General features: G+C 43.4%; 2 protein-coding genes across 19 annotated transcripts in view; one reads left to right on the forward strand and one right to left on the reverse strand.

The window, feature by feature from the left end:
- LOC121393056 overlaps positions 1-25,318 on the forward strand; it is a 1,743,327-nt gene that overhangs the window by 1,640,152 nt on the left and 77,857 nt on the right. For 15 of the 18 annotated variants that reach the window (XM_041585388.1, XM_041585383.1, XM_041585386.1 and 12 more), the window contains 2 exons: positions 12,619-12,822; positions 15,414-15,504. In XM_041585388.1, coding sequence (XP_041441322.1) covers positions 12,619-12,822; positions 15,414-15,504 — 295 coding nt within the window. Of the gene's footprint in view, positions 1-12,618; positions 12,823-15,413; positions 15,505-19,964; positions 20,675-25,318 lie in introns of those variants that run through there. The other 3 variants (XM_041585382.1, XM_041585398.1, XM_041585395.1) reach the window with 2 other exon arrangements.
- LOC121400956 (golgin subfamily A member 6-like protein 22) lies at positions 858-9,519 on the reverse strand. The gene is made up of 11 exons (XM_041585306.1): positions 9,477-9,519; positions 7,503-7,752; positions 7,149-7,186; positions 5,939-6,011; positions 5,370-5,409; positions 4,738-4,825; positions 3,938-3,985; positions 3,658-3,705; positions 3,482-3,555; positions 1,523-2,921; positions 858-1,022 (listed from the first exon to the last, which is right to left on the reverse strand). The coding sequence occupies exons 3-11, from the start codon at positions 7,170-7,172 to the stop codon at positions 963-965; spliced, it is 1,854 nt and encodes a 617-aa protein (XP_041441240.1). The 5' UTR covers positions 7,173-7,186; positions 7,503-7,752; positions 9,477-9,519; the 3' UTR covers positions 858-962.

The raw sequence follows: 25,318 nt of genomic DNA on the forward strand, positions 1-25,318 counted from the left end.
GCTAACTCACTATATTAGAAACATTATTTTATTTTCACAGTCTATTTACCCAGTTTTTCTATTTACATTAAACTGAACACAGGAATCATATTAAAGGAATCATTCAGTATATAAAATAAACACTGGCTAAATAGATAGTCTGTGCAAAATAAACAATGTTTCTAATATAGTAAGTTAGCCAAAAATGTAATGTATAAAGGCTGGAGTGAATGGATGTCTGACATAATAGCCAGAACACTACTTCCTGATTTGCAGCCCATGTGGCCCCTTCAAGTCACTGATTGGTTATTGGCTGGTAACCAATCAGTGGAAACTAAGAGAGCTGCAAATCAGGAAGTAGTGTTCTGGCTCTTATGTTAGACATCCAGTCACTCCAGCCTTTATACATTACATTTTTGGCTAACTTACTATATTCAAAATATTTTTTATTTTGCCCAACCTATCTATTTACCTAATGTTTATTTTAATACAGATCAGTTCCTTTAATATGTCTGTGTTTAGTTCACTGTAAAAGAAGAAAAACTGGGTAAATAGATAGGATGTTTAAAATAAAAAATGTTTCTAATATTGTAAGTTAGCCAAAAATGTAACATATAAAGGCTGGAGTGACTGAATGTCTAACAGAATAGCCAGAACACAACTTCCTGATTTGCAGCCCATGTGGCCCCTTCAAGTCACTGATTGGTTAGTGGCTGGTAACCAATCAGTGGAAACCAAGAGAGCTGCAAAGCAGGAAGTAGTGTTCTGGCTGTCATGTTAGACATCCAGTCACACCAGCCTTTATACATTACATTTTTGGCTAACTCACTATATTCAAAAGATTTTTTATTTTGCACATCCTATCTATTTACCTAATGTTTATTTTAATACTGAATGATTCCTTTAATATGTGTGTGTGGGAGGGTGCGTGTGTAAGTGTATGTGTGAATGCTTGTGTGGGTTCCAGTGTGGGTGTAAGGTATTCACGGCGCAGGCGTGGGGCGACGACAGTTTATCCCTCGGAAGAACTTCTTGGTGGAACGCTGCAAAGAAAAGAAATATTTTGTAAATTGTTAAAGAAGAATTAATTACAGATAAATAATTATTAGCATGTCAGCTCTCTAGAATGGCACCTTTTATTCTTATATTGATCAGCTGGTGTGAGTCTAGTTTCTAGTGGCAAAGTTATTTCCAAAGAAGGGAAGGGCTACAACAGCCCTATGAGAGTTACCAAACCTCCCCCTAATTGGTCTATAGAGAATCAACAGCGGTATCTGGAGACTTGGGCCAGATCTCTGCTCAGAGTCAGTAACCCAGTACAACCTATAGACAGCCATACCCTCGCCAATAGGGGAAATTCTCTGACTGATCAGGCCACAGGCAAAAAAAGACAGAGAACATACAAGGCAGCTATGGCAACCTTTCAATTTCTCCAATAATTTGGGTAGACAGCCTGAATGACTGGAAGGCTATAAAGTACACGAGAGCCAACATGGTGCATTAGCATATGAAAATAGAAAGCCAGTAATATTAGATATATTACCCAGATCCTCTGGAGCCTGATGGCAACCCTTCTTCTCCGGGTTGGCTGCTGCTGTTTTTGTTCAGCAGGAACTTCTTCTTCTAGTTCATGCTTTTTCGCCTCTTGTTCCTCCAGTTGTATCCCCTCTTCTTTCTTTTCGTCAGGAACATCTTTCTCCGGTTCTTCCCCCTTTTCTTGGTTTTCAGCAGGAACATCTTCTTCTTGTTCCTGCTTTTGCTCCTCTTCTTCCTCCAGCTCTATCTCCTCTTCTTTCTCCAGTTCTTCCACATCTTGCTGTTCAAGAGGAACCACTTTCTTCTGTTCTTCTACCTCTTCTTGCTTTTCAGCAGGAACATCTTCCTCTTGTTCCTGCTTTTCCGCCTCTTGTCCCTCCAGTTCCATCACCTCCTCTTGCTGTTCATCTTTCTCCAGTTCTTCCACATTCTCTGTCTTTTCAGCTGGGCCATCTTCTTCTTGCTCCTCTTGTTCCTCCAGTCCCATCTCCTCTTCTTGTTGTTCTGGAGGAACATCTTTCTCCGGTTCTTCCCCCTTTTCTTGGTTTTCAGCAGGAACATCTTCTTCTTGTTCCTGCTTTTGCTCCTCTTCTTCCTCCAGCTCTATCTCCTCTTCTTTCTCCAGTTCTTCCACATCTTGCTGTTCAAGAGGAACCACTTTCTTCTGTTCTTCTACCTCTTCTTGCTTTTCAGCAGGAACATCTTCCTCTTGTTCCTGCTTTTCCGCCTCTTGTCCCTCCAGTTCCATCACCTCCTCTTGCTGTTCATCTTTCTCCAGTTCTTCCACATTCTCTGTCTTTTCAGCTGGACCATCTTCTTCTTGCTCCTCTTGTTCCTCCAGTCCCATCTCCTCTTCTTGTTGTTCTGGAGGAACATCTTTCTCCGGTTCTTCCCCCTTTTCTTGGTTTTCAGCAGGAACATCTTCTTCTTGTTCCTGCTTTTGCTCCTCTTCTTCCTCCAGCTCTATCTCCTCTTCTTTCTCCAGTTCTTCCACATCTTGCTGTTCAAGAGGAACCACTTTCTTCTGTTCTTCTACCTCTTCTTGCTTTTCAGCAGGAACATCTTCCTCTTGTTCCTGCTTTTCCGCCTCTTGTCCCTCCAGTTCCATCACCTCCTCTTGCTGTTCATCTTTCTCCAGTTCTTCCACATTCTCTGTCTTTTCAGCTGGACCATCTTCTTCTTGCTCCTCTTGTTCCTCCAGTCCCATCTCCTCTTCTTGTTGTTCTGGAGGAACATCTTTCTCCAGTTCTTCCATATCCTCTTTCTTTTCTGGAGGAACATCTTCGTCTTGTTCCTTGTTTTTCTCCTCTTGTTCCTCTTCCTTGTGTTCCACCTCTTCTTGCTCCTCCTGATGGTTCTCCTCTTCCTGCAGGTGATCTTCCTCCACTTTCTCCTGTTGACTGGTCCTAAAGGGGATATAATGGAGAACAATCAGTCAGCGTAATTTGTTTACAAAGTGTTGAGACTACAAATATCATTACTGAAGTAATAATATATTCCCTGATAGTCATTAATGTGTTGATTGGGGGGATTTAGTATATTATATGGGTTGATAAGAGTAAACTGATAGACCAGCTAAAATTTTTGTGGAAAAAAAGAGCAGGTTTTCCAATATAAATTTTTTTTGCCTTCTTGCTGTGTTAAGATCATTATATAGAACCTATTTCTGTCTGTTCTTTGCCTGGACTGAATGGTTCCTAACTCACAATTCAAACTATTGCAAAGCCACACTTCAACTGGTTGTACAAGTGACTTTTTCTGTTTAATCCTGATTAGATTAAATTAGATGTCTAATTGTAGGCTGCATCTGAGGAATTCTGGGAGATTGTGGTGGCACCTGCAGTCCAATATGAAACTGTGTAACGATGAAATCAGTGCTCTGACTGGCTACATTCATTTTTTCTTATATATATATTGTTCTTATGCATCATAAACTGGAATGGAATATTAAATGTAAAATACATACATGGCAGCTTCTTCCAGCTCCTTCTCCTTCTCGAGGAGTTTTCTCTCCATGCCCTCCGATATTGATCTTAAAGTCTGTTGGGGAAGACACAAGGAGAGGAGCAAAGGGTAAATAAGACATTTATACTCTGTTTTGGAGGAAGCATGAGGGACAGAGACAGTGATCCGGACACTTACTTGAAAGGCTTCAGCAACCTCCTCTGGGTCCATGTTGATGTCTCTGAGCTGTGGGAGAAGAGACTCAATGTTATACAAACACTGCATTGTACCCATGTTATTAGGGTTCCTATGAGGGGCCTCTGTGCATAACCCACACTGCATTGCAACAGTTTTTGCTTTGTTGCTGCTGAAAATGGGACTTAGGTGGGTGAGTTTAGAAGAGATCCAGTCAATAATACTGTTACTACTGTTACTAAGGCACCCAGTCACTAATATTAAGACTAATAATGCCACTTACAGGTGATTCCGGCAGCTGGAAATCAGCCACAATCTTATCCAGTTGTTCCTGTAACATAAAAAAAAGTGTCAGAGTGAGGGAGAAATGGATTAAGCAATATTATCGGGTAGATGAGAAGCAGAAATATGGAGCAGCGCTGCTGTGCAGTTCCCATTCATCTGCAGTGTCACTATAGGCCACACATCAGTGATATGTATATAATTATAATTATAATAATAATAGATATATGATTATATGTTTTACTGTCAGTTCCTGGTTTAAAGGGCATAAGAACCAAATACTGGTAACAATAGGAATTTACAATAAATATTAGTGCTTCACCCGCATGTACATGAAGGCCACAGGGCAATGTTTTTACAGACATGGGGATAGCATTTTAGTTTTCTTCTCAGTTTGGGACATAAAACATATATATTCTCCTCTATAATTAGTTTATTGTCTGGAGGTGCAATAGCTGACTACATTGTATAAGCCAAGAGCTGGCAATCTAATGCCACACTGATTCAAAATAAATTACAAATCGTTAATGGACTGAATCAGACCAGGGGCGCAACAGTCCATGAGAAACAAAAGGCCTGGGGACACAATATTTCTATCAGGTCTGGACTGAGAATTAAAAAAGGTCCTGGCATTTCAGGCACACAAAGGCCCAAACAGCCCCCACCAGCCCACTAAATACTGACTTTCTATGGGACCTAAAAGCAGCCCCTTTGGCATTTGCCAGAACCCATAGATTGCCAGTCCGGGCCTGATTTCTATAATAATAACATATCATTTATTCCCTATTTTAGATTCCTTACCAGATTCATGACCACGTAGATGAAATACACCAGGTTCGCCCTAGTCAGGTACTGGTGGGTGGCTGCATATCCGATGAGGAAGTTGGCTCTGAAAAAGAATTGCCATTGAGCATTAATACAAGGTTTTATCTACTGCTGCATTGTATTTCTACTAGGGGCCCTGGTTAACCTATATAGAGCCCAAATGATCCAAAAATAGTGAAAATAAAAAGGCACTAATAAAATAACTATTTCCGGCAAAATAATCTTTTTTAGAGATAGTTGAAGGAGGAAAAGTCAGCTATAAATTTTCTAAATTGCTTATGATGAATATTTATAAATAGGGCCCTGGTGTGGAGCCAATGGCCAAAGTCCATCCAATCTTGAAGCAGGGGGTTTATTTACTATGTGATGCTTCAATTAGAGAATGGGCGATTGGGTGCATGTGTCTGGCCCCTGGCACACCTTGTACTTTATTCAGACCCCCAAGAGATAGTGTCTCAGGGGCCAAACAATACAGGACAGGTCAATTGACACCAAATTCTGAGGCCAATGAGGGATCCCATTTTGCCCCCTTATCTCTCCTACACCCCCCCCCCCCCGGGGCAATGGCCAACAATTCCCAAAAATAAGCAGATTTCTGTTTTACTTACAAGTCGTCGATCTTCCCGAACTCTCTCTTGTAGTGATGTTCTGCAAGGGAAAAAACATTTCCATGAAACACTGAGCTAAAGGAGGGAAGGACATTCACATACAATTCTCTCTCTGACATTTTCTCCCAACCTTTCTGCCTTCAAAAGATCTCTTAAAATACACTTATTTAGAGAAGCCTCCCCTCCTTCTGCTTAACTACCAAATGCAATACCACATACAGTACTACATCTCTCACCCACTTATATCTGATCTTGCCCACTCCCACGCCTTGTGTCTTATTCCCTTCCCTTTAGATTGTAAGCTCTTTTTGCACAGAGTCTTCCTTACCTTTTGTACCAGTATTGGTTGTGATGTATGTAACTCCATATGTTCTATGTATGTAATTAATGTGACTTAGTTGTATAAACACATTTACTTTACAGCACTGCAAAATATGTTGGCGCTATATAAATACATGTTATTATTAATAATAATAATAACAATAAACCAGTGCTACAGCCTTTGAAACCCTAGCAGCCTACTGAGAAGCCCATTGAATAAAGGAATGGATGCTTAATATAATATTTACCATAAAAATAGAGGAGACTCTCGATGTCTGTCTCCTCCTCCTCCCTGAAGTTCTTCCGGGTCAACAAAACCGCCTGTAAGAAAAGAAAGAGATACAATTTAGAATGGGAGTAAACAGGGCCGTCATCAGAAATCGCAGGGCCCCATATGACAAAATTTCCTCGGCCCCCTGGGCTGAGCCCACCACAAGCCCCACCTACAGGTCCGCCCACCCCACAGGTCCACCCCCCACATTGGTGGCTAGGGTTCCAACATGTTAATAAAAAATACAAAACTATTGGTGGTCAGGGCCTCCCATAAAAAACATTTTTGGTCAGGGCCCCCCATTAAAAAATATTGGTGGCTCGGACCCCACATGGGAAAAAAAAATTGGTTGCCAGGGCCCCCCCCACATTATAAGAGAATTGGTGGCCAGGGCCCCCCTTAAACATCCATGTAAAAAAAACTTGCCCCCCCCCAGAAGTTTGAAAGAAAATTGGTGACCAGGGCCCCACCACACAACAGGTACCACAAAGGGTTATCTTTAGGGGGCCCTGCCATGTTACACTTCATTTGTGTGGCCCACCTGCTGTAAGTGAGCTGCCAACTGCAGAAGGGAGGAGGGGAGCAGCATTTTCTTCCCTTATAGGTCACAGAATTTCAAGTCCCGGTAAAGCTGCATGGTGATTGGATGAGCTGGAGGGGAAGTTCAAACCTCAGCTATCCAATCCAGCAGCTTAACTCAGACTTAAACTCTGTGACCAATAAGAGAAAGTAATGGACAGAAGAGACCTCCCCCTGTGCTCCCGCCCTGCCTTCCCGAAGTCGGCAGCTCTCAGAAAGCAGGGGGCCCCGGCTAATCAACAAGGAATAAAGTAAAAGTGTGGCTCCACCGATTCCAAATGTAATGCAGGAACGAACCATTAAATTAAAACATACTGCTTTATTAAAGACGCTTAAAAATAGCAAGATAGCGGGCAGGGGAACAGCTCGACGCGTTTCGTGACGTAAGTGTCACTTCATCAGAAGCCCCGGCTAATCAAGTAAGTGCGGCGTGGCCAGGCCCCCCTTACCCTCGGGCCCCCTACAACTCTCCCCTCTCCCCCCCTGATGCGGCCCTGGGTGTAAATGCCGCCTGTATCATGGTATGGCAGCTCCCACCAGAACTTCCAGTTTAGATGAGGGAATGTTTTTTCTCTTTTTTGGAAGTACAAAAGAAACAGATACATTACCTCCATCTCTATGGAGCGGTCCATGATGTTTCAGTCGTCTAAAGGAAGAAAAATGATACAAATCAGCAATATATTCAGCACAGCAATAGTTTCACGTTTCAAAGACTTTAATATGAATGTGACAGTCGTTATTGTGTAGTTTAAGTGTTATCAGGTGAAATAAAGTACGAGATTAAGAGACAGATATTTCCTTATCTTTATTTTACGGCACATTGTTACCCTCAATGTTAAATGGTACATTATTGGGTGCAGAGTGGGAAAACACTGGGGTTTATACAAAGTCTCATGTGAACTTAGGGCAGAGTTGCTCTAACAGATATAATACAAGTATCAATTGGATTTTTTCAAGGTTACCTTTCAAAAAACGCAGAAGTCGAAGATGGTGTCGCTTCTGGAAGAAAAAAAATGGGACCGGCACAAGGCCGGGTACCCCAAGGGGTCTCCCTGAGGAGACCCTGGCTATCCCAAAAACTAGTTCTGATAAGGATGGATTATATCAAACTAGGGGGAAGCCAAAAAATGCTCTGATGACGATGAGCAGAAAACTTGCAGAACTTGCAGAAAAAATCGCAAAGATCGCAGGAAACGCGCTGTAGCCCGATGTCTGTATAGAGAGAGAGAGAATATAAATTAATACAAGTCAGCTTTACAGATAAAATCAAACAATCATCCTTCTTGTCCCCAACTCAAGGACAGACTCATTGGTTTGTTAGATTTTCATCCGCTGTTTAGTAGCCAGGAATGTACCAAATCCACTGTTTCAATTGGACTTTTTTTTTTTTTTACATTTTATATCTGGTTGCTAGGCTCTCTGCCCTTAGCAACCATCCATTTGTTTGAAATCAGTGACAAAAGGAACATCTGCTAGTTAGGGGGTGTAAGCCAACTATTTCCCCTCTTTTTCCATTAAAATAAGGGTTATTTGGCAATATACAGGCAATATTAGAGGCAATATACACTTAACACAGAGCCAACCAACGGACAAAACCAACTGTCAAAACCTAGGGGTAAAGTCATCTCTCTTCTATGGGCCCTGCTGTATGTCCCTCCCACTCATTTACTATCACCCCCTACTGTCCCTATGGCACGTACCTCTGCTTCCCACCCCTAGTTCCAGACTTGGATAAAGGGAACATGTATTTAGCTACAATGTTGGTACATAAGAGCAGGGCTGGGGGCAGATACCAGGGGGCAGAGGGGCAAATCTCTAAGGAGCCTGTCAGTACTGGGAACACAAATTAAGCAGCTTATGGTGAGGTACAGGGGTCCCCAAATGTTCCCTTCATTAATAAATGTGAATATTTGCTGACAGTCCTGTATAACTGCCAAATCCTGGTCTGTGTCTCCCAACCAGCACTAAGATTAAAGGCTCCTCCCAAGCACATTTTAGGGGAAAATCTCCAAATTCACTAAAATCAGTGACAAGAGGAACATCCGCTAGTCAGGGGTGGGTGTAGCCCAAATATTTCTCCTTTTTTCCCAATAAAAGAAGGGTTATTTGGTAAAAAAAATAAGTCTCAGAGGGAATATACACAACGCAGAGCCAACCAACGGACAAAACCAACTGTCAAATCCCTATGGGTAAAGTCACCTCTCTTCTATGGGACCTGCTGTATGTCCCTCCCACTCATTTACTATCACCCCCTACTGTCCCCATGGCTCGTGCCTCTGCTTCCCACCCCTATTTACAGACTGGGGGGCACCAACTATCCCTTTTTTCACTAATATAAGGGATATTTGGCAAAAAAAAGTCTTGGAGAGAATATATACTTAACCCAGAGCCAACCAACGGACTAAACCAACTGTCAAATCCCTAGGGAGCAATGATCTCTCTTCTATGGGACCTGCTGTATGTCCCTCCCACTCATTTACTATCACCCCCTACTGTCCCCATGGCACGTGCCTCTGCTTCCCACCCCTAGTTCCAGACTTGGATAAAGGGAACATGTATTTAGCTACAATGTTGGTACATAAGAGCAGGGCTGGGGGCAGATACCAGGGGGCAGAGGGGCAAATCTCTAAGGAGCCTGTCAGTACTGGGAACACAAATTAAGCAGCTTATGGTGAGGTACAGGGGTCCCAAAATGTTCCCTTCAGTAGATTATATGAATATTTGCTGACAGTCCTGTATAACTGCCAAATCCTGTGTCTCCCAACCAGCAGTAAGATTAAAGGCTCCTCCCAAGCCAATTTTAGGGGGAATAATCTCCAAATTCACTAAAATCAGCAAGAGGCACAACACCCACACGTTTGGGGGCATCACCCTATTATTTACCTAAAATAAGGGTTATTTGGCAAGAAAATCTCTCAGAGGGAAAGTCCACTTACCTCTCACCAAAGTGACAACCAACGGACTGAACCAACTGTCACATCCCCAGGGTGAAGTCACCTCTGTTTCCTGCTCTTAAAGGGGAAGTGTCCCCTTTTGATGAGTGAGGTTTATATGGCATTTATTTCTAATTAGATGTGCAGTACATACACAGCCTATTAAGTACACTGAGCATTGCTTTGTATGTGTGGCCTATTGAGTCAGCGCACTGAGTCCAATGCCAATGGCAACCCACGTAACAGAGAGGAATGCTGAAGCAGCAAACATAAGCCATTAGTGAGCCAGTACAGAGCCATATGGGTAAGTCATTAGACTACAGGACATTGATACATGAGAAATCTCTGGAACATCCACAATAAAGAGATGAGAATGAAACGTCTGGCCGTTCTGTCCCTTATTATTGGAGAAACAGAAGTAGATAATATCAGTAAGTACTGCAGGAAGCCCCAGTCTGCTTTGTACAAAGAGTGAAAATGTGTGTAGGGAAGTCGTGTCAAATCTTTGCACTTATCCCTGTAAAGGAGCCTGTCTGTGTGCTGTGAGCTGTTACCTAGCAACCAGCTGTACAGGATCTCAGTGCTACAGGAAGTGACACAGCAGCTAGTGAGTGGCTGGCAGGAAGAGGAAGTAGCAGAAGAGAAAAGCCTGGCAGAGAGAAGCACACGCTGGACACAGAGAGAGACCAGAGAGCTGCCGGTGGGCCCAGAGAGCTGAGAGGCTCCACCAAAATCAGACATTTGGATCAGGCTGGGACAGGGAAGCCTCATACTGTGCCTGGAGAGACAGAGAGTGTGAAAGGAATCCAGACTGGAGGAACAACCAGCAGGAGATTCCTATCTGAGCATCCAAAGGGGCTGCTAGTCTCACTGTATGTCTGACTGTGCTGGACTCCACTCAAGACAAACTGTAAAGCATCTAAAGAGGATTTGGAGTGAGGACTGAGATTTAAAGTGACAGGGTACTAAAGGAGCGCTCGCAGATTTCTACACATTTCTATTAGTTGGACTGTGAGGAGCCATCCGTTACTTTAAAGAACTTATCCAGTTATTTAGTCTGACAGACCACGCAAGCAAGTTAGTTAGTGAGGCCCTATTGCCACCGGTTAGTGCTGTCTCTATTAGTTGCCCATTTATTTTACATAAACAAGTTCTGTGTAACAAATAGTGTGTGTGTTTTATTACTGTGTTCCCAGTGGGGCCACTCGTAGGTTCCCGCTAGGTGGAGACACTGCGCTACTAAGTACCAGGATCATAACTGTCCTGTTTTTAGAGGGACAGTCCCTCTTTTCAACCCGCAGTCCCTCATTTGTACTGGAAAGTCTTGTTTTTCTCTGCACTGAACAGCCAGAAAAAGAAACAAAGTTTCTAACTTAATTGGCTTTTGGTAGTGAGCCCAGAACAGCTGCAGCAGAAGATAAGATACTTTTGTAACAATTTCTAGATAAGGAAATAAGTAATTGTAACAGGTCCCTTGGGAAATGTTAGACTAACAGCTTAAAGTGCAATTCACCTTTATTAGAAAAACTATAATAATGGGGAAAAAAACACAGAAATATGTTCAAACTTTGATAACCTGCCAAATTTTGTAAAATGAACATGGTAATTAGGGGTGTGGTACAGAGAGCAGAATTCTGCAGGGCAGCAGCTGAAGAGTGGAGCAGGAAGCAGTGCAGGAAGCAGAGCAGGAAGTAATACAGGAAACAGTGCAGGATGTAGAGCAGAAAGCAGAACAGGAAGTAATACAGGAGACAGTGCAGGAAGTAATACAGGAAACAGTGCAGGGAGTAGAGCAGGAAGTAGTGCAGGAAGTAATACAGGAAGCAGTGCAGGAAGTAGAGCAGGAAGCAGTGCAGGAGACAGACTGGAGGAAAGAGGATCAGAGCATTCAGTTGGACTTAGAATCGACAGCAGAGAGGAGTTGGACCAAGAAATGACAGGCAAAAGTATTGAGCAGGAGGAGAATCGACAGGTGGTGACTTGGGCAATGGGAATTGGGAGGAAAGTAGTGGCTTCCTAGTTGCTTTGGTCTGTCACACTCAAGCTCACCACACATTCAGACTTGCATGTGTTAACAAAGACAGGGGTTTTTAGTTGCAAAGTTATGATCATAAAGTTGATCATAACTTTGGTAGGTAAACAAGTTAGGGACCGCCATATGGGGTTTACCTTGACGTGGTATGGTGGCTTTTCAACTTTATGATCATAACTTTGCAACTAAAAACCCCTGTCTTTGTTAACACATGCATTTGCATATCTACTGAATTACTTAGACAGGGGCCCAGGGAATGTGCACTGACCCATTTGGATATGCCAGTAGCACTTCCCTTATACTTATATATATTTTTACTTAGCAATGCGGGTGCTCCCACAACCCCCCTTGTGTATTTGCTTTTACAGCCTGTAGCTTTGGCTAAGCTTCTTGTGGCTTGTAGCACCCCCCATACCCACCCCTATTAATTAATAGTGGCCCTATGCTTTAAACTGCACCATATTTATACATTTTTGTCAAAAATGGGCATTGGTTTGGGCAATCACTCTCTCTTAAAAGCTGCAATTCAGCAGCGGGGGAGGATTTAGCCCTCCAGAAACCAAGGTTCAGCAGACTTTTACTTTTTACTTTACTATTGCTATTATGCAGAGAGACACAGGATCCTCAATACTATGACTGGTAGGTAAACAAGTTAGGGACCGCCATATGGGGTTTACCTTGACGTGGTATGGTGGCTTTTCAACTTTATGATCATAACTTTGCAACTAAAAACCCCTGTCTTTGTTAACACATGCATTTGCATATCTACTGAATTACTTAGACAGGGGCCCAGGGAATGTGCACTGACCCATTTGGATATGCCAGTAGCACTTCCCTTATACTTATATATATTTTTACTTAGCAATGCGGGTGCTCCCACAACCCCCCTTGTGTATTTGAAGTGCAAAGAGCTGCAACTATGGGCTAAAACTGCAGTGCAAAAAATAAGGCTATTTTCATTCATTTTTTCCACTTTACACCCTGTCAAAGGCTTCATAAATGTCAGCTTCAGTTATAGTTACTGAATGAACCAGTGAATATACTTAATATAAAGTTAACGTCCCCTTTAAAATGCAACAAGTGGAATCACTAATTTGTGTGTTGTTATTTTAGAAGCTGCTGCAGAAGAAAAGCGCAGGAGCGGAAGGCGGAATCCCATATCCAGGAACAGCCCCGTAACAGCAGCTCCAGGAGAAATGTCTCTAAGAGACTGGAGCAGTTCTATCGCAAAGTGGAGCAGGAATCTCATAGGGACCTGGAGATGCTGAAGCACCTGAAGGAGCAAAATCTCCAAGTTCTACGCTTGGCCATGGTCCGGTAGGAAGGAGGGAGACTGGGAATGTGCTGTTGGTGTGTGTTTGTGTGCACGGCACCAGAATGACTGCACCCCAATGAACAGAAGTCTGTACCCCTAGAGTGTATGAGAAACTGAAGCATCAACCAAAATGTAAATCACTTGGTGCTAAGGCCAACTTAACGGGCTGAAACAATATTGGCCTTTAATTAAAATTGTAGCATTAATACAGTAGCACAGTTTGCAATTACCCTCTTTATGAAATGGACACAAAACATTTTAATTGGATTAAAAGATCACAAATATTTCATATTAAACTAATGTCCTTTGCTATATTGTATGTACATTATCATATAGATTCCCTTTAACACAAGGGATTAAAATACAAAAGGATTGTCGGCCTTTTTTTCCCTTCACTCAAATGTGACCCACTGTAGATTTCATGTTCCTGGCAGGAGGTAACCCCATTGCGGACAACATGGAATCTACATTATTTGCAAAGAAAGGGTTAAAAGGTACGCTGTTATGCCGAAATATCTCCATCTTCCTACGGATACTGGTCCATCTTTCCCATCCGGAGACATGGCCTTCCATTCCAGTAGTTGAAAGCTCTGGTTCCGGTATCATGGCTAGATCATTAGGGAAACAGCAGTTTTCAACAGGAGAGGCAGAGCCACCTCCAAAATATCGACCTCCAGATCCAGATACTGGCCGAGTCCTTCCAGAACAATAACGGCAAATATCACCGACGTAAAGTTGCTCTGGAGCTTTACCTGGAAGGGAAGGAAGTTGTATTGGGTTCCCAAGGACTCTCAAAACATTTGGGTTGTGTTTAGGTTTTAAGGTTTTACACAAAGGTTTTCCAGAGTCTATGGAAGAGCAGAAGGTGGTGGTGAGCAACTTATACATGAGAATCCGGAAAACTCGGGACAGCAGAACTACCACTTACAACTGCAGTGAGACGGGAAATTAGTAGCTAATAACGAGTGGGACTGGAGGAGGCAGCTAACCTTTATCAAGTTTACAGCATCAAGGCACCGGTGTGCAACAAGACCCTCACTCACACCAGACTGAACCTGCAGACGCTGAGCCGGAAGCACGGGCGTAAGAAACGCACCGCTGCCAGGTCAGCCGTCAGGAAAGTAGCCTGGGTAACCAAGCGGCACTCCAAGGGACATTACAGGGGCCACAAGAAGGCGAGACACGTCCGGGTAGTGGCCAAGAGACCAAAGAAAGCAGAGAGAAGCCTTCCCCAGAGGGATCCATAGAGCCAGCACAAACCCTGTTCCACCAACCAACACACATACAGCTTCCACAATGCCTGCCCAGAGCCTGAGATTGGAGCCTAAGCCCCTTCACATGCTGTCAGTAGAATAGCCAGGGAGGAGAAATCGAGCACCACAAGATGGATGGTCGCCCTGTCGCCTTTTCTGAAGAGGAGGGGAAGTGGAGTTTCGCTAAGTTATTTCTTAATAAAGGCTTTGCAATCTAAAAGTTTAATTTGTCTTGGTGTTTATTTTTTTTTTTTTATATATATATGAAAAAAATAATGAATGTACATTGGATTGTATGTTTGGGTGTACATTAAGGTAAATACTGAACATAGAGGTTGAGGTTTTCTTTATTCTATGGCCCTGGGCTCTCCGGAGTTGCACTATGCAGGAATACACGTGGCTTCAATTTAGACAGGTTCTTGGATAAAGGCCGAAGGCATCGGATTTGGGATTCTATTGTTTGGCTCCACCTACCCCAATCTTCTTTGCCCCAAAAACATAAAGTAATTCCCAGTGGCAAAGGGGAAATAAACCGATTGGTATCGGCCTTTGCTTGTTCCTGTTTCTGCTTTTTTTTTAACCTCTTGTTCGTATGACTGCAACTCCCATCATCCTCAGCCAACCAACAGCTGAATGTTCACTTTAACTACTGCCCATTTTAGAAGATATTCAGCCTTTTAATCGGCCCGTGTAGGGCCACCTTTAGTTAGGACAGAGTAAGAAATAGGGCCCCTTAGCCAAGACAGGGCCAACAAAACCACTGAATGATCAATAGCCAAAGGCAGAAAATATAAATGAGAAGAGAACAGCTGGAATCCATATGGAGATGGGCTTATATAAGGAGCCAACGGGCAACGACAGTCTCCAGCCACTTCTTATACGTCAATATTATATTTGGCTGACGTTCAAATTGCCTGTGGGTTTGTTCAAGTGGGGGTGTCTCACTCAGAGGGTGGGAGTGGTTAACTGTACTTTTTGGTAAGATATTTAGTATATAAGGAGGGGGGTCCGCCTGAAACATCTAATCTCCGGGTCTGATTGGTCACAGCCATGAAGGGGACTCTGATTGTGTTAGTGGCATTGGCCGGAGCCTGGGCTGCACCTCAAGGTAACGTTGTTCTTCACAGTAACCTGTACAGGTGATACTTGTAGCTGAGCCTCAGCAGCTCTAACCCTCCTATTGTAACTCTAACCTATGAAATAATATGGAACGTATCCATTGTCTTTTGCTTCTTAAATCTCCAATCAATTTAAGCACAATCTTATATTTGGGTTTATATATAAATATATGAGTTTTGGTTGTCATGTTATTGGATAGTCTATTTGTTGTGTTGTTGTAGAAAGGGAACCCGGGAGCAAATGGATCAACAATTACGACAAACCCTTTTCTTTCCAGTGTCCCGATCAGCAAAGCATTGGCTTTATTATAAGGTAACATGTTAACTATAATATTCATATCATTTATATACACAGATATATATACTTGTGTATTTATACAGATGTTTTTCCTTGGCTACTTAACTGCCCGTTCCTTATGGTCCCCAGTCAGTGATGGAAAGGGGCAGTATATACCTAGCAGGTATAGTAGGGAGAGATGGTGCCTATAGTAACAGTGGATAATAGTCTCTGGGAAGGGAGTGTGACTGTGGGATAGCAGGTATAGTAGGGAGAGATGGTGCCTATAGTAACAGTGGATAATAGTCTCTGGGAAGGGAGTGTGACTGTGGGATAGCAGGTATAGTAGGGAGAGATGGTGCCTATAGTAACAGTGGATAATAGTCTCTGGGAAGGGAGTGTGGCTGTGGGATAGCAGGTATAGTAGGGAGAGATGGTGCCTATAGTAACAGTGGGATAATAGTCTCTGGGAAGGGAGTGTGACTGTGGGATAGCAGGTATAGTAGGGAGAGATGGTGCCTATAGTAACAGTGGGATAATAGTCTCTGGGAAGGGAGTGTGACTGTGGGATAACAGGTATAGTAGGGAGAGATGGTGCCTATAGTAACAGTTCCCAAATTCCCCCATTCACCCCAACATCCTCCCCCATTCACCCTAACATCCTCCCCCATTCACCCCATCCTCCTCCCCCATTCACCCCAAATTCTCCCATTCACCCCAAATTCCCCCATTCACCGCACATCCCCGCATTCATCCAAAATCCCCCCAATCACCCCAAATTCCTCCATTCACCCCAACATCCTCTCCCATTCACCCCATATCCCCCATTCACCCCCAACTTCCCCAATTCACCACAACATCCTCTCCCATTCACCCCAACATCCTTCCCCATTCACCCCAAATTCCCCCATTCACTCCACTTCCCTGCATTCACCCTAAATTCCCCCAATCACCCCAAATTCACCCCAACATCCTCTCCCATTCACCCCACATCCCCCATTAACCCCAAATTTCCCCATTCACCCCATCATCTTCCCCCATTCACCCCAACATCCTCCCCATTCACCCCAAATTCCCCCATTCACCCCAACATCCTCCCCCATTCACCCCATCCCCCTCCCCCATTCACCCCAAATTCTCCCAATCACCCCAAATTCCCCCATTCACCCCAACATTCTCTCCCATTCACCCCTCATCCCCATTCACCCCAACTTCCCCCAATTCACCACAACATCCTCTCCCATTCACCCCAACATCTTCCCCCATTCACCCCAAATTCGCCCATTCACTCCACATCCCTGCATTCACCCCAAATTCCCCCCAATCACCCCAAATTCCCCCATTCACCCCAACATCCTCTCCCATTCACCCCACATCCCCCATTTACCCCAAATTTCCCCATTCACCTCAACTTCCCCCATTCACCCCATCATCTTCCCCCATTCACCCCAACATCCTCCCTATTCACCCCACATCCCCCATTCACCCCAACTTCCCCAATTCACCCCAACATCCTCCCCCATTCACCCCAAATTCCCCCATTCACCCTAAATTCCCCCATTCACCCCAACATCCTCCCCCATTCATCCCAACATCCTCCTCATTCAACCTGCATCCCCCATTCACCCCGAATTCCCCCATTCACCCCAAATTCTCCCATTCACCCGAACACACCTCCCCCATTCACCCCAAATTCTCACATTCATTCCAACATCCTCCCCCATTCAACCCAACATCCTCCCCCATTCACCCCTAATTCTCCCATTCACCCGAACATCCTCCCCCATTCACCCCAAATTCTCACATTCATTCCAACACCCTCCCCCATTCAACCCAACATCCTCCCCCATTCAACCCAACATCCTCCCCCATTCACCCCAAATTCCCCCATTCACCCCAACATCCTCCACTATTCACCCCAGGATCCTCCCCCATTCACCCCAACATCCTCCCCCATTCAACCCATCCTCTTCCCCCATTCACCCCAAATTCCCCTATTCACCCCAACATCCTCCCCTGTTCACCCCAAGATCCTCCCCCATTCACCCCAAATTCCCCCATTCACCCCAACATCCTCCCCTATTCACCCCAAGATCCTCCCCCATTCACCCCAAATTCCTCCATTCACCGCAACATCCTCCCCCATTCACCCCATCCTCCTCCCCCATTCACCCCAAATTCCCCCATTCACCACAACATTCTCCCCCATTCACCCCAATTTCCCCCAATATCCTCCCCCATTCACCCCAATATCCTCCCCCATTCACCCCAACATCCTCCCCCATTCACCCCAAATTCACCCATTCACCCACATCCTCGCATTCACCCCAATTTCCCCTATTCACCCCTAATTCCCCGATTCACCCCGACATCCTCCCCCATTCACCCCAAATTCCCCGATTCACCCCAACATCCTCCCCCATTCACCCCAACATCCTCTCCCACTCACCCCAAATCCCCGCATTCACCCCAAATTCCACCATTCACCCCAAATTTTCCCATTCACCCCAAATTTTCTCATTCACTCACACATCCCCCTATTCACCCCACATCCCCCTATTCAACCCAAATTCCCCCATTCACCCCAACATCCTCCCAATTCATCCCACATCCCCCATTCACCCCAACTTCCCCAATTCACCCCAACATCCTTCCCCATTCACCCCAAATTCCCCCATTCACCCCAATTCCCCCAATCACCCCAAATTCCCCCATTCACCCCAACATCCTCTCCCATTCACCCCACATCCCCCAATCACCCCAAATTTCCCCATTCACCACAACATTCTCCCCATTCACCCCAACTTCCTCCCCAGTCACTCCAAATTCACCCATTCACCCCAACATCTCCCTGTACCCAAATGGAGCATATAATGATGCCAGTTCACCCCATAGAGTTAATGAGAACATCTACCCTGTGGCTACAGGGGGCATAGGAGACCCCAATTAATGGACAATCTCAATATGCATTGATAAAACGGCACAATCTCTGGATATGTTGGGGGCCCTAAAATTCATTTGCTGTTGTTCCCAGAATCCTCTAGTTGCACCACTGTTCATGATGGTAGCGACACTACTGTACTAGGGTTCATTTATAGGAGGGATGCACCAAATTCACTATTTGGAATTCAGCTAAATCCTTAGTAAAAGTTTCAGCCGAATCAGAATCCTAATTTGAAAATGCAAATTAGAGGCAGGAAAGGAACAAGTCGAAAAAACATTTTGATTTCATTGTTTTGTGATGAAAAGTCATGCGATTTCCCTTCCTGTACCTAATTTGTATATGCAAATTTGGATTCGATTCAGCCAAGCAGAAGGATTCGGCAGAATCTAAATCCTGCTAAGAAAAGGCCGAATCCTGGATACAGAGCATCCCTAATTTATAGTGAGGTGCAACTCAGCGCACAAAATTGCGCCTTTTAAGATGCTGCTCTGTGCCGGATGCACCCAGCTTGGCATATGAGGGCAATGTTTGGGCAGAGGGGAACAGACTTTAAGCCCCGGGTGTCTGAATCCAGACTATAGAGCCCCTATACATGGCACTCAATATTGGATACTCGGAGCAAGTCCCCCACCATTGGGTACAAGCACATTGTGATGGATTATAGCCGTTATATTGGAAATCTGGGAAAGAATAGGGTATTGTGGGTAAGTAACAGGATTTATGCATTATAGTTTGGGAATAGCTGTACAAATAGCCTGTAAAGGGATTGTCATGGGGCCCAGAGAACCCTTATTATTGACCTATTTGGCCCCTGGGAGAAAGGGTCGGCCAACAAGTACAACGGAGCCTCCAACTAAAAACAATCCAATATACAGTCATGACCAAGCTGTAGACCCACTTAACTTATATTATGACAAAATCCCACCCATGGTCCACCCAAATCCCACCCACTCACATGCAAGCCCCACCCCCTTTGTGACCCATGCATCACAGTTTTCCTTCTCTTCCTTTGTCAGTACCCCGGGCTAAATGGAATTTATTAACCCCATCAACACAAATAAGACTATAGGGGGTCTTTAATAATGCCAAGGTATTAAGGGGTGCAAAATTGCAGAGCCAGCCCAAGTTGTATTGGGGCCCTCAACCCTGGTCAGTCCAGATTCAAATATTTCTTTATTTATAAATAATATTATTTATTATATTATAATGGGATTAAAAATATTTCTTTATTTTTTTTTTAAATGAAAGAACATGCAGAATATATATTTATAAGTCCAATTTATTGTGCTTGTGTTTAGCAGTGGTATATGGTGTGTATACTGTCCCTTTAAACAGCAGTGAGACCCCCCCCAAACCAAAATTTAGGGAAGAAGCTTGAGGAATTTCCGTTACCATAAAAAGGTGCACTTCCCCTTTATTTATGAATGCCAGAGAATACAATGTGTACTTAATCTGCAGAGTCCCCCCCCTCTTTTTCATTCCCAGGCTCAGTATATTAAAGATAATAAAATATCAGATGTTGTTGCTCCGCTAACAATGACTTTAATTCCAGGGTGGGCGACTGATGGACAGACGGAAACAGATAAAGCAGCAGGGTTCATTCTCATTGCCTTCTTGCACCTAAACTTAGCTCTGGAATTCACACGGTACATTCCCTGCGACCTAGAGTCACAAACTGCAGTGTCCTGAGCTCTAAGCACCAAGCACTGATCTGATCTTTAGATCTCCAGCAACCTGTCCCTACATGGATTGCTCAGGCACCTCAGCTGTATAGAAATAAAGAGAACACAAGGGATGATGATAGAGGACAGTCTGCACATATCGACCTTTGGGAACATTTCCCAATCCTTTAGGCTCCCCATGTAATGCCCCCCTTTGTTTTACTGGGAAGTGTTAGACGCTTGGATTTGAAGCCCCTCTGCTTTCTTTAGTGGGTGAGTCCAACACTTCACAGTAAAAAATGGGGGTGCATTACATGGTGAGTTTTAGGGGGGGATAGTCCTAGTTCTCATATAGGCAGACTAGCAAGGTCTCCTTTCCATCATTGGGGAGAAAACAATAAAAAGTCAGGTATCTTTCCCCTATAATAGAGAAGAGAAGGAATGATGGAGCTCTCCATGGTGCTGATTTTGACTTTACAGGGTTCCATTGTGCTTTTACAGAATTAAAGACTGACTGATTATTTAAACAGAAGTACAGGTGTGGGATCTGTTATCCAGAATGCCAAGGACCTGGGGTTTTCTGGATACGGGTTTTTCTTTTTTCCTGTAATCTGGATCTCCAAGGCTAAATCTTTATCAGAAAGGTCTATATAAATACACCAGTAAACACTCAAAGTAATTCTGCTCTGAGTCCTCTATCAAAAGAAACACCCCATTTCTTTCCTTCTATTGTGTACTCATGGGCTTCTGTATCAGACTTCCTGTTTTCAGCTTAAACCTCCAGGGCTAGGGCTTGAGCATGCTCAGTTTGCTCCTCCCTCCTCCCCTCCCTCCCCTCCCTGCTGTAATCTGAGCCCAGAGCTATGAGTGAGGAGGGAGAGACTCAGGCAGGAAGTGATGTCACACCAAGCTAATATGGCAGCTGCTATCCTAAACAAACACAGAGGGCTTCTAGAGCTGTTTACTCAGGTATGATAAAGTATTCTGCAGAGTAAATATAGTGTTATAGCTTGCACTATTGTGGCTAATCTATTGGCAATAAACTGCTTTGTAGCTTCCCTTCTCTTTTAAAGGGGTTGTTCACCTTTACATTAACTGATATACAGAGGGATATTCTGAGACAATTTGCAATTGGTTTTCATTTTTTATTATTTGTGGTTTTTGAGTAATTTAGCTTTTTATTCAGCAGCTCTCCAGTTGGCAATTTCAGCCATCCGCTTGCTAAGGTCCAAATTACTCTAGTAACCATGCATTGATTTGAATACTGGAATAGGAGAGGAACTGAATAGAACGATGAGTAATAAAAAGTAGAGATAAACAATGTAATTGTAGCCCCCCCCAATTGAATGCTGAAAAGAGTCAGAAGAAGAAAGCAAATAATTCAAAAACTATGAAAAAGAAAAAAACAAAGACCAATTGAAAAGTTGCTTAGAATAGGCCATTCTATAACATATTAAAGGTAAAACATTAAAACGTAACCAGTAGGATTGTTTTGCCACCAATAAAGATTTATGCAGTAGAGTTCCCTTCAAATAAAAAATGCCTGGGGCATGTATGGGGCCCGAGGTGTAAGTGCAAGTAGAAAGGGGAGCAAAAATGCAAATCTAGATGACAGTTGGTGGTATGTTGGCAGTTGGCACCATGAGCTCTCCTGCAGGGCTGGAATGAAGGAAAGGCAAGAGAGGTGGCTGCCTTGGGTGCAACAGAGATTATACACTACCATGAGTCCCTGCCCTAGTGGATCTTACCAGCTAAAGCCCCAATCAATATGTAGGGGAAGTATTAAAGGGGTTGTTCACCTTTAATTTAGAGGCAGACTCCCATGGTCTCCTTTCCATCATTAGGAGGAATAGGAGGATATTTCCCTTTAATGGTCAGACAAGACAGGAATAGTGGAGCTCTCCATGGTGCTGATTTTGGCTTTACAGGGTTCCATTGTGCTTTTACTGCACTGAAGACGGATGTAAAAAGTAGTACAGGTATGGGATCTGTTATCCAGAATGCCAGGGACGGTTTTCTGGATAAGGGTTTTTTGTAATCTGGAAGTTTGCAATTTCAGCCACCGGTCACCAGGGTCCAAATTCCCCTAGCAACCATGTATTGATTTAAGAGGCAGGAATATGAATAGGAGAGGCCTGAATAGAAAGATGAGTAATAAAAAGTAGCAATAACAATAAATGTGTAGCCTTACAGAGCATTTGTTTTTTTTAAGATGGGGTCAGTGACCCCCATTTGAAAGTTGGAAAGGGTCAGAAGAAAGTGGCAAATAATTCAAAAACTAAAAAAAAAACAGAATGCGAGAGAAGGATTAACCTGCAGACACCAAGCTCCAGACCCCGTGTCAGCCGATTTCTATCTCTGATAATCTCCTGTAGCGACGCCCATCATTTTGCCCGTACCCCTCAATCACACTGCCCAGCCCCTGCTAATTGTACATTCTCCTGTCTTTATGCAAAACTGTCAGTCAGCAGGAAAGAGACTGACTGACAGTTTTATGCCCTCATACTGTACTGTCTAAGGGAATCAATATGGCACCTCCTCCCATATGTATAAATACAAATATACAGAGAAGGAATGTTCTGGGCACACAATAAGCTATACCCTCATACTGTACTGTCTAAGGGAATCAATATGGCACCTCCCTCCTCCCATATGTATAAATACAAATATACAGAGAAGGAATGTTCTGGGCACACAATAAGCTATACCCTCATACTGTGAGGACGTGTTTTGAGTGTGCTGAGAGAGAGTGGAAATCCCCAGGCCCCTGCGGGTCTGGGGGTAGTTTATACGGACAAGTTTCTGTCCTTTATCCCTTCCTTTATTTTTCCCTCCTTTCCCCTCCCCCCCGGTGTCTTTTGTGTTACACAAATACACTTTATTTTTGTTTTTTTTGGACTTTATTTTTTCTCTGCGAAAATGGGAAAAAAAACAAGTGCAAACACCACAAGCAATGCAAACCAGAGCACCCGCTTAAGAACAGGAAGAAGGTTTTCCGACGTGAGTATGGTAGTACCTGCAGAGAGAGCGAAAAGAACTGCAAAAGTAAGAGCCGAAAGACTAGCACCAATAGAGAGCGATCCCTTGCTTACAGAGGAAGCAGAGGAAGCGGCGGAAAGTCATCCAGTACCGGATCCAGACGCAGGAGTGACCGCAGGGAGCTGCGATGCGACTGCGAAGGAGCCGAACCCGGAAGTGATGGAAGTCTCGTCGGCGAGCGGTGAGCAAACCACGCGAGACTTCGGATCAGACGGAGGAATGGAAGACACAGCCGGCAAGATTGCGCTAGAGGTGGCAGAAAACACGCTGAAGGAGCAGGAAAGACCCATACAGGAAAACAAAGCGGTGAGTGACTATTTTGCTGCTGGAGATACTGAGAACACTGCTAGAGGGGAGGGGAGCCCAGAGACTGAGGTGATAGAGGGAACTTTTGGCGCCAAAATGAATGCTAACACAGCACAAAGGGAGAAAGGAGAAGGAAATGTTACAGATAAAAGCAGCAGCATTTGCAGTGATGTAACAAACAAAGAATGCATGGTGATCGAATATGATAAAATAATTGGATCATTAAATAAACTTAAATGTTTAGAAATCAGACACGCAACCTTAATAAAAGGTATTGATATACTAATTAAAGATCTGAAACTAATAAAAGGATCAAAGAGAACTGATGCAATAAAAGACTTGGCCTATTTAAACAAAGACTTAAAAGAAGTAGATGATCAAATAAAAAATAGTTTGGAACTGATTAAACCATGGAAAGAGTTATATCACAATAAAAAACGTTTTGAAGATATGGAAAAAGGGGACAAAAATACGGAAGAGGAAAGACTGCAAAAAATTTCAGAACTGCTTAAGGAAAATATTACTGAAAATGTTTCCCAATCTGTTTTCCCTATTACAGAAAATGTCGAAAGCAATTTCTCTTTAAACAATGATTTGCCAACTAATGTTTCTTTGCCTAATGTGATATTTCCCGTACCTGAACAAATTAGTGATTTTTCTTCCATGAATGTCTCTATACAACATACCAAAGTCGTTAATCTGGTAAATGAGAAAGCTGTAGACATACTCTCAGCTGGTGGCAATCCTGCTCTCAATGAGTCCTGTCTCAACGAGAGGGGTGTGGTTTCTCCTTCTCTTTCCCTTCCCCCTAAGCATGTTACCAAACCTTCCTTTTCTGAAGCTTTGACCTCCGGTCATAAACAATCTAATGATAGCTCAGAACAAACTGTTAATGGTTCAGAGTCAAGTAGTAAGAAACATTCTTCAAATTGTGATATTACTCCTTTAAATGTTTTTTCCAGAGGGGATGTTCTTATTTCTCAGGAGGAGGGGGTTTCTTTTTCTGAACAGGTTAACAATGCCTCTGGAAATGGCCTTTCGGGGGAGGATGCCTCCTTTTCCAGGGTGGTGGGAAGTAGTGTGTGGGGAAAGAAAAAGCTTTTTGATAACTCACAAACAGGGGGACAAGAGGAGGATGATTATGGTAAACGACAAAATGCTGTAAAAATAAAATGGATTGGTGAAAGAGAAAACTTTCCAGGCAGGAAATTTGTGGCAAAAATTCTGGTGAAACAGGTCTTAGGATTCACAGTAGATGATGTCTATGCTATGCTTAGCTATACGGATATTGAATTTGACTTGAGCTTTAAACTAGCATATGGGCTGGAGGAATTCTGGAAACGTTACAATCTAACAAAACAAGCTAAAGAATGGAAAGATTTTAAAGTCACGCCCATTTCTAAACCCGAACTAAAAAATATCACAATTATAATGAAAAATGAAACAGTGCATCCTGAAGATGTTTTGATATGGCTTAAAAGACAATGTACAGTAATGTCTCCACTTGTTAAAATTTACGATGAGGAAGGATTCTGGATAGGGGGCTATAAAGTTCAAGTCAAATTGAATACAGACAGTTATTCACAAAAACACTTGCCCACATCCTTTTTCATCGGCAGAGATAGGGGTGTCTGCTATTATGTGGGACAGCCCAAGCTCTGCTTTAAATGTGGGGCAAGAACACACTTAGCAGGGAATTGTAATAAAAAAAAATGTGCTTTTTGCGGAGAGATTGGACATATCAGTAAAGATTGTGAAAAACAGATTAAATGCAATCTATGTTTGGGAATAGGCCATGCTTTTAAAAATTGTCCAGAAGCTTGGAGAAATATTAAAAAATCCTGCCCAAATATAGAAGAACAATTGAAAGAAAAAAATGGCTGACACAACTAAAGTAATC

Source organism: Xenopus laevis, chromosome 3L (assembly GCF_017654675.1).
Source record: "Xenopus laevis strain J_2021 chromosome 3L, Xenopus_laevis_v10.1, whole genome shotgun sequence".
NCBI lineage: Eukaryota > Metazoa > Chordata > Amphibia > Anura > Pipidae > Xenopus > Xenopus laevis.

Excerpts from the sequence above, each read along its gene's own strand:
- LOC121400956 (XM_041585306.1), bottom strand. The coding sequence starts at position 7,172 with ATGGACCGCTCCATAGAGATGGAG. Across the intron at positions 3,986-4,737 it reads TCTACGTGGTCATGAATCTG|GAACAACTGGATAAGATTGT; the intron begins GTAAGGAATCTA and ends TTTATGTTACAG. Across the intron at positions 3,556-3,657 it reads AGGTTGCTGAAGCCTTTCAA|ACTTTAAGATCAATATCGGA; the intron begins GTAAGTGTCCGG and ends CTTCCCCAACAG.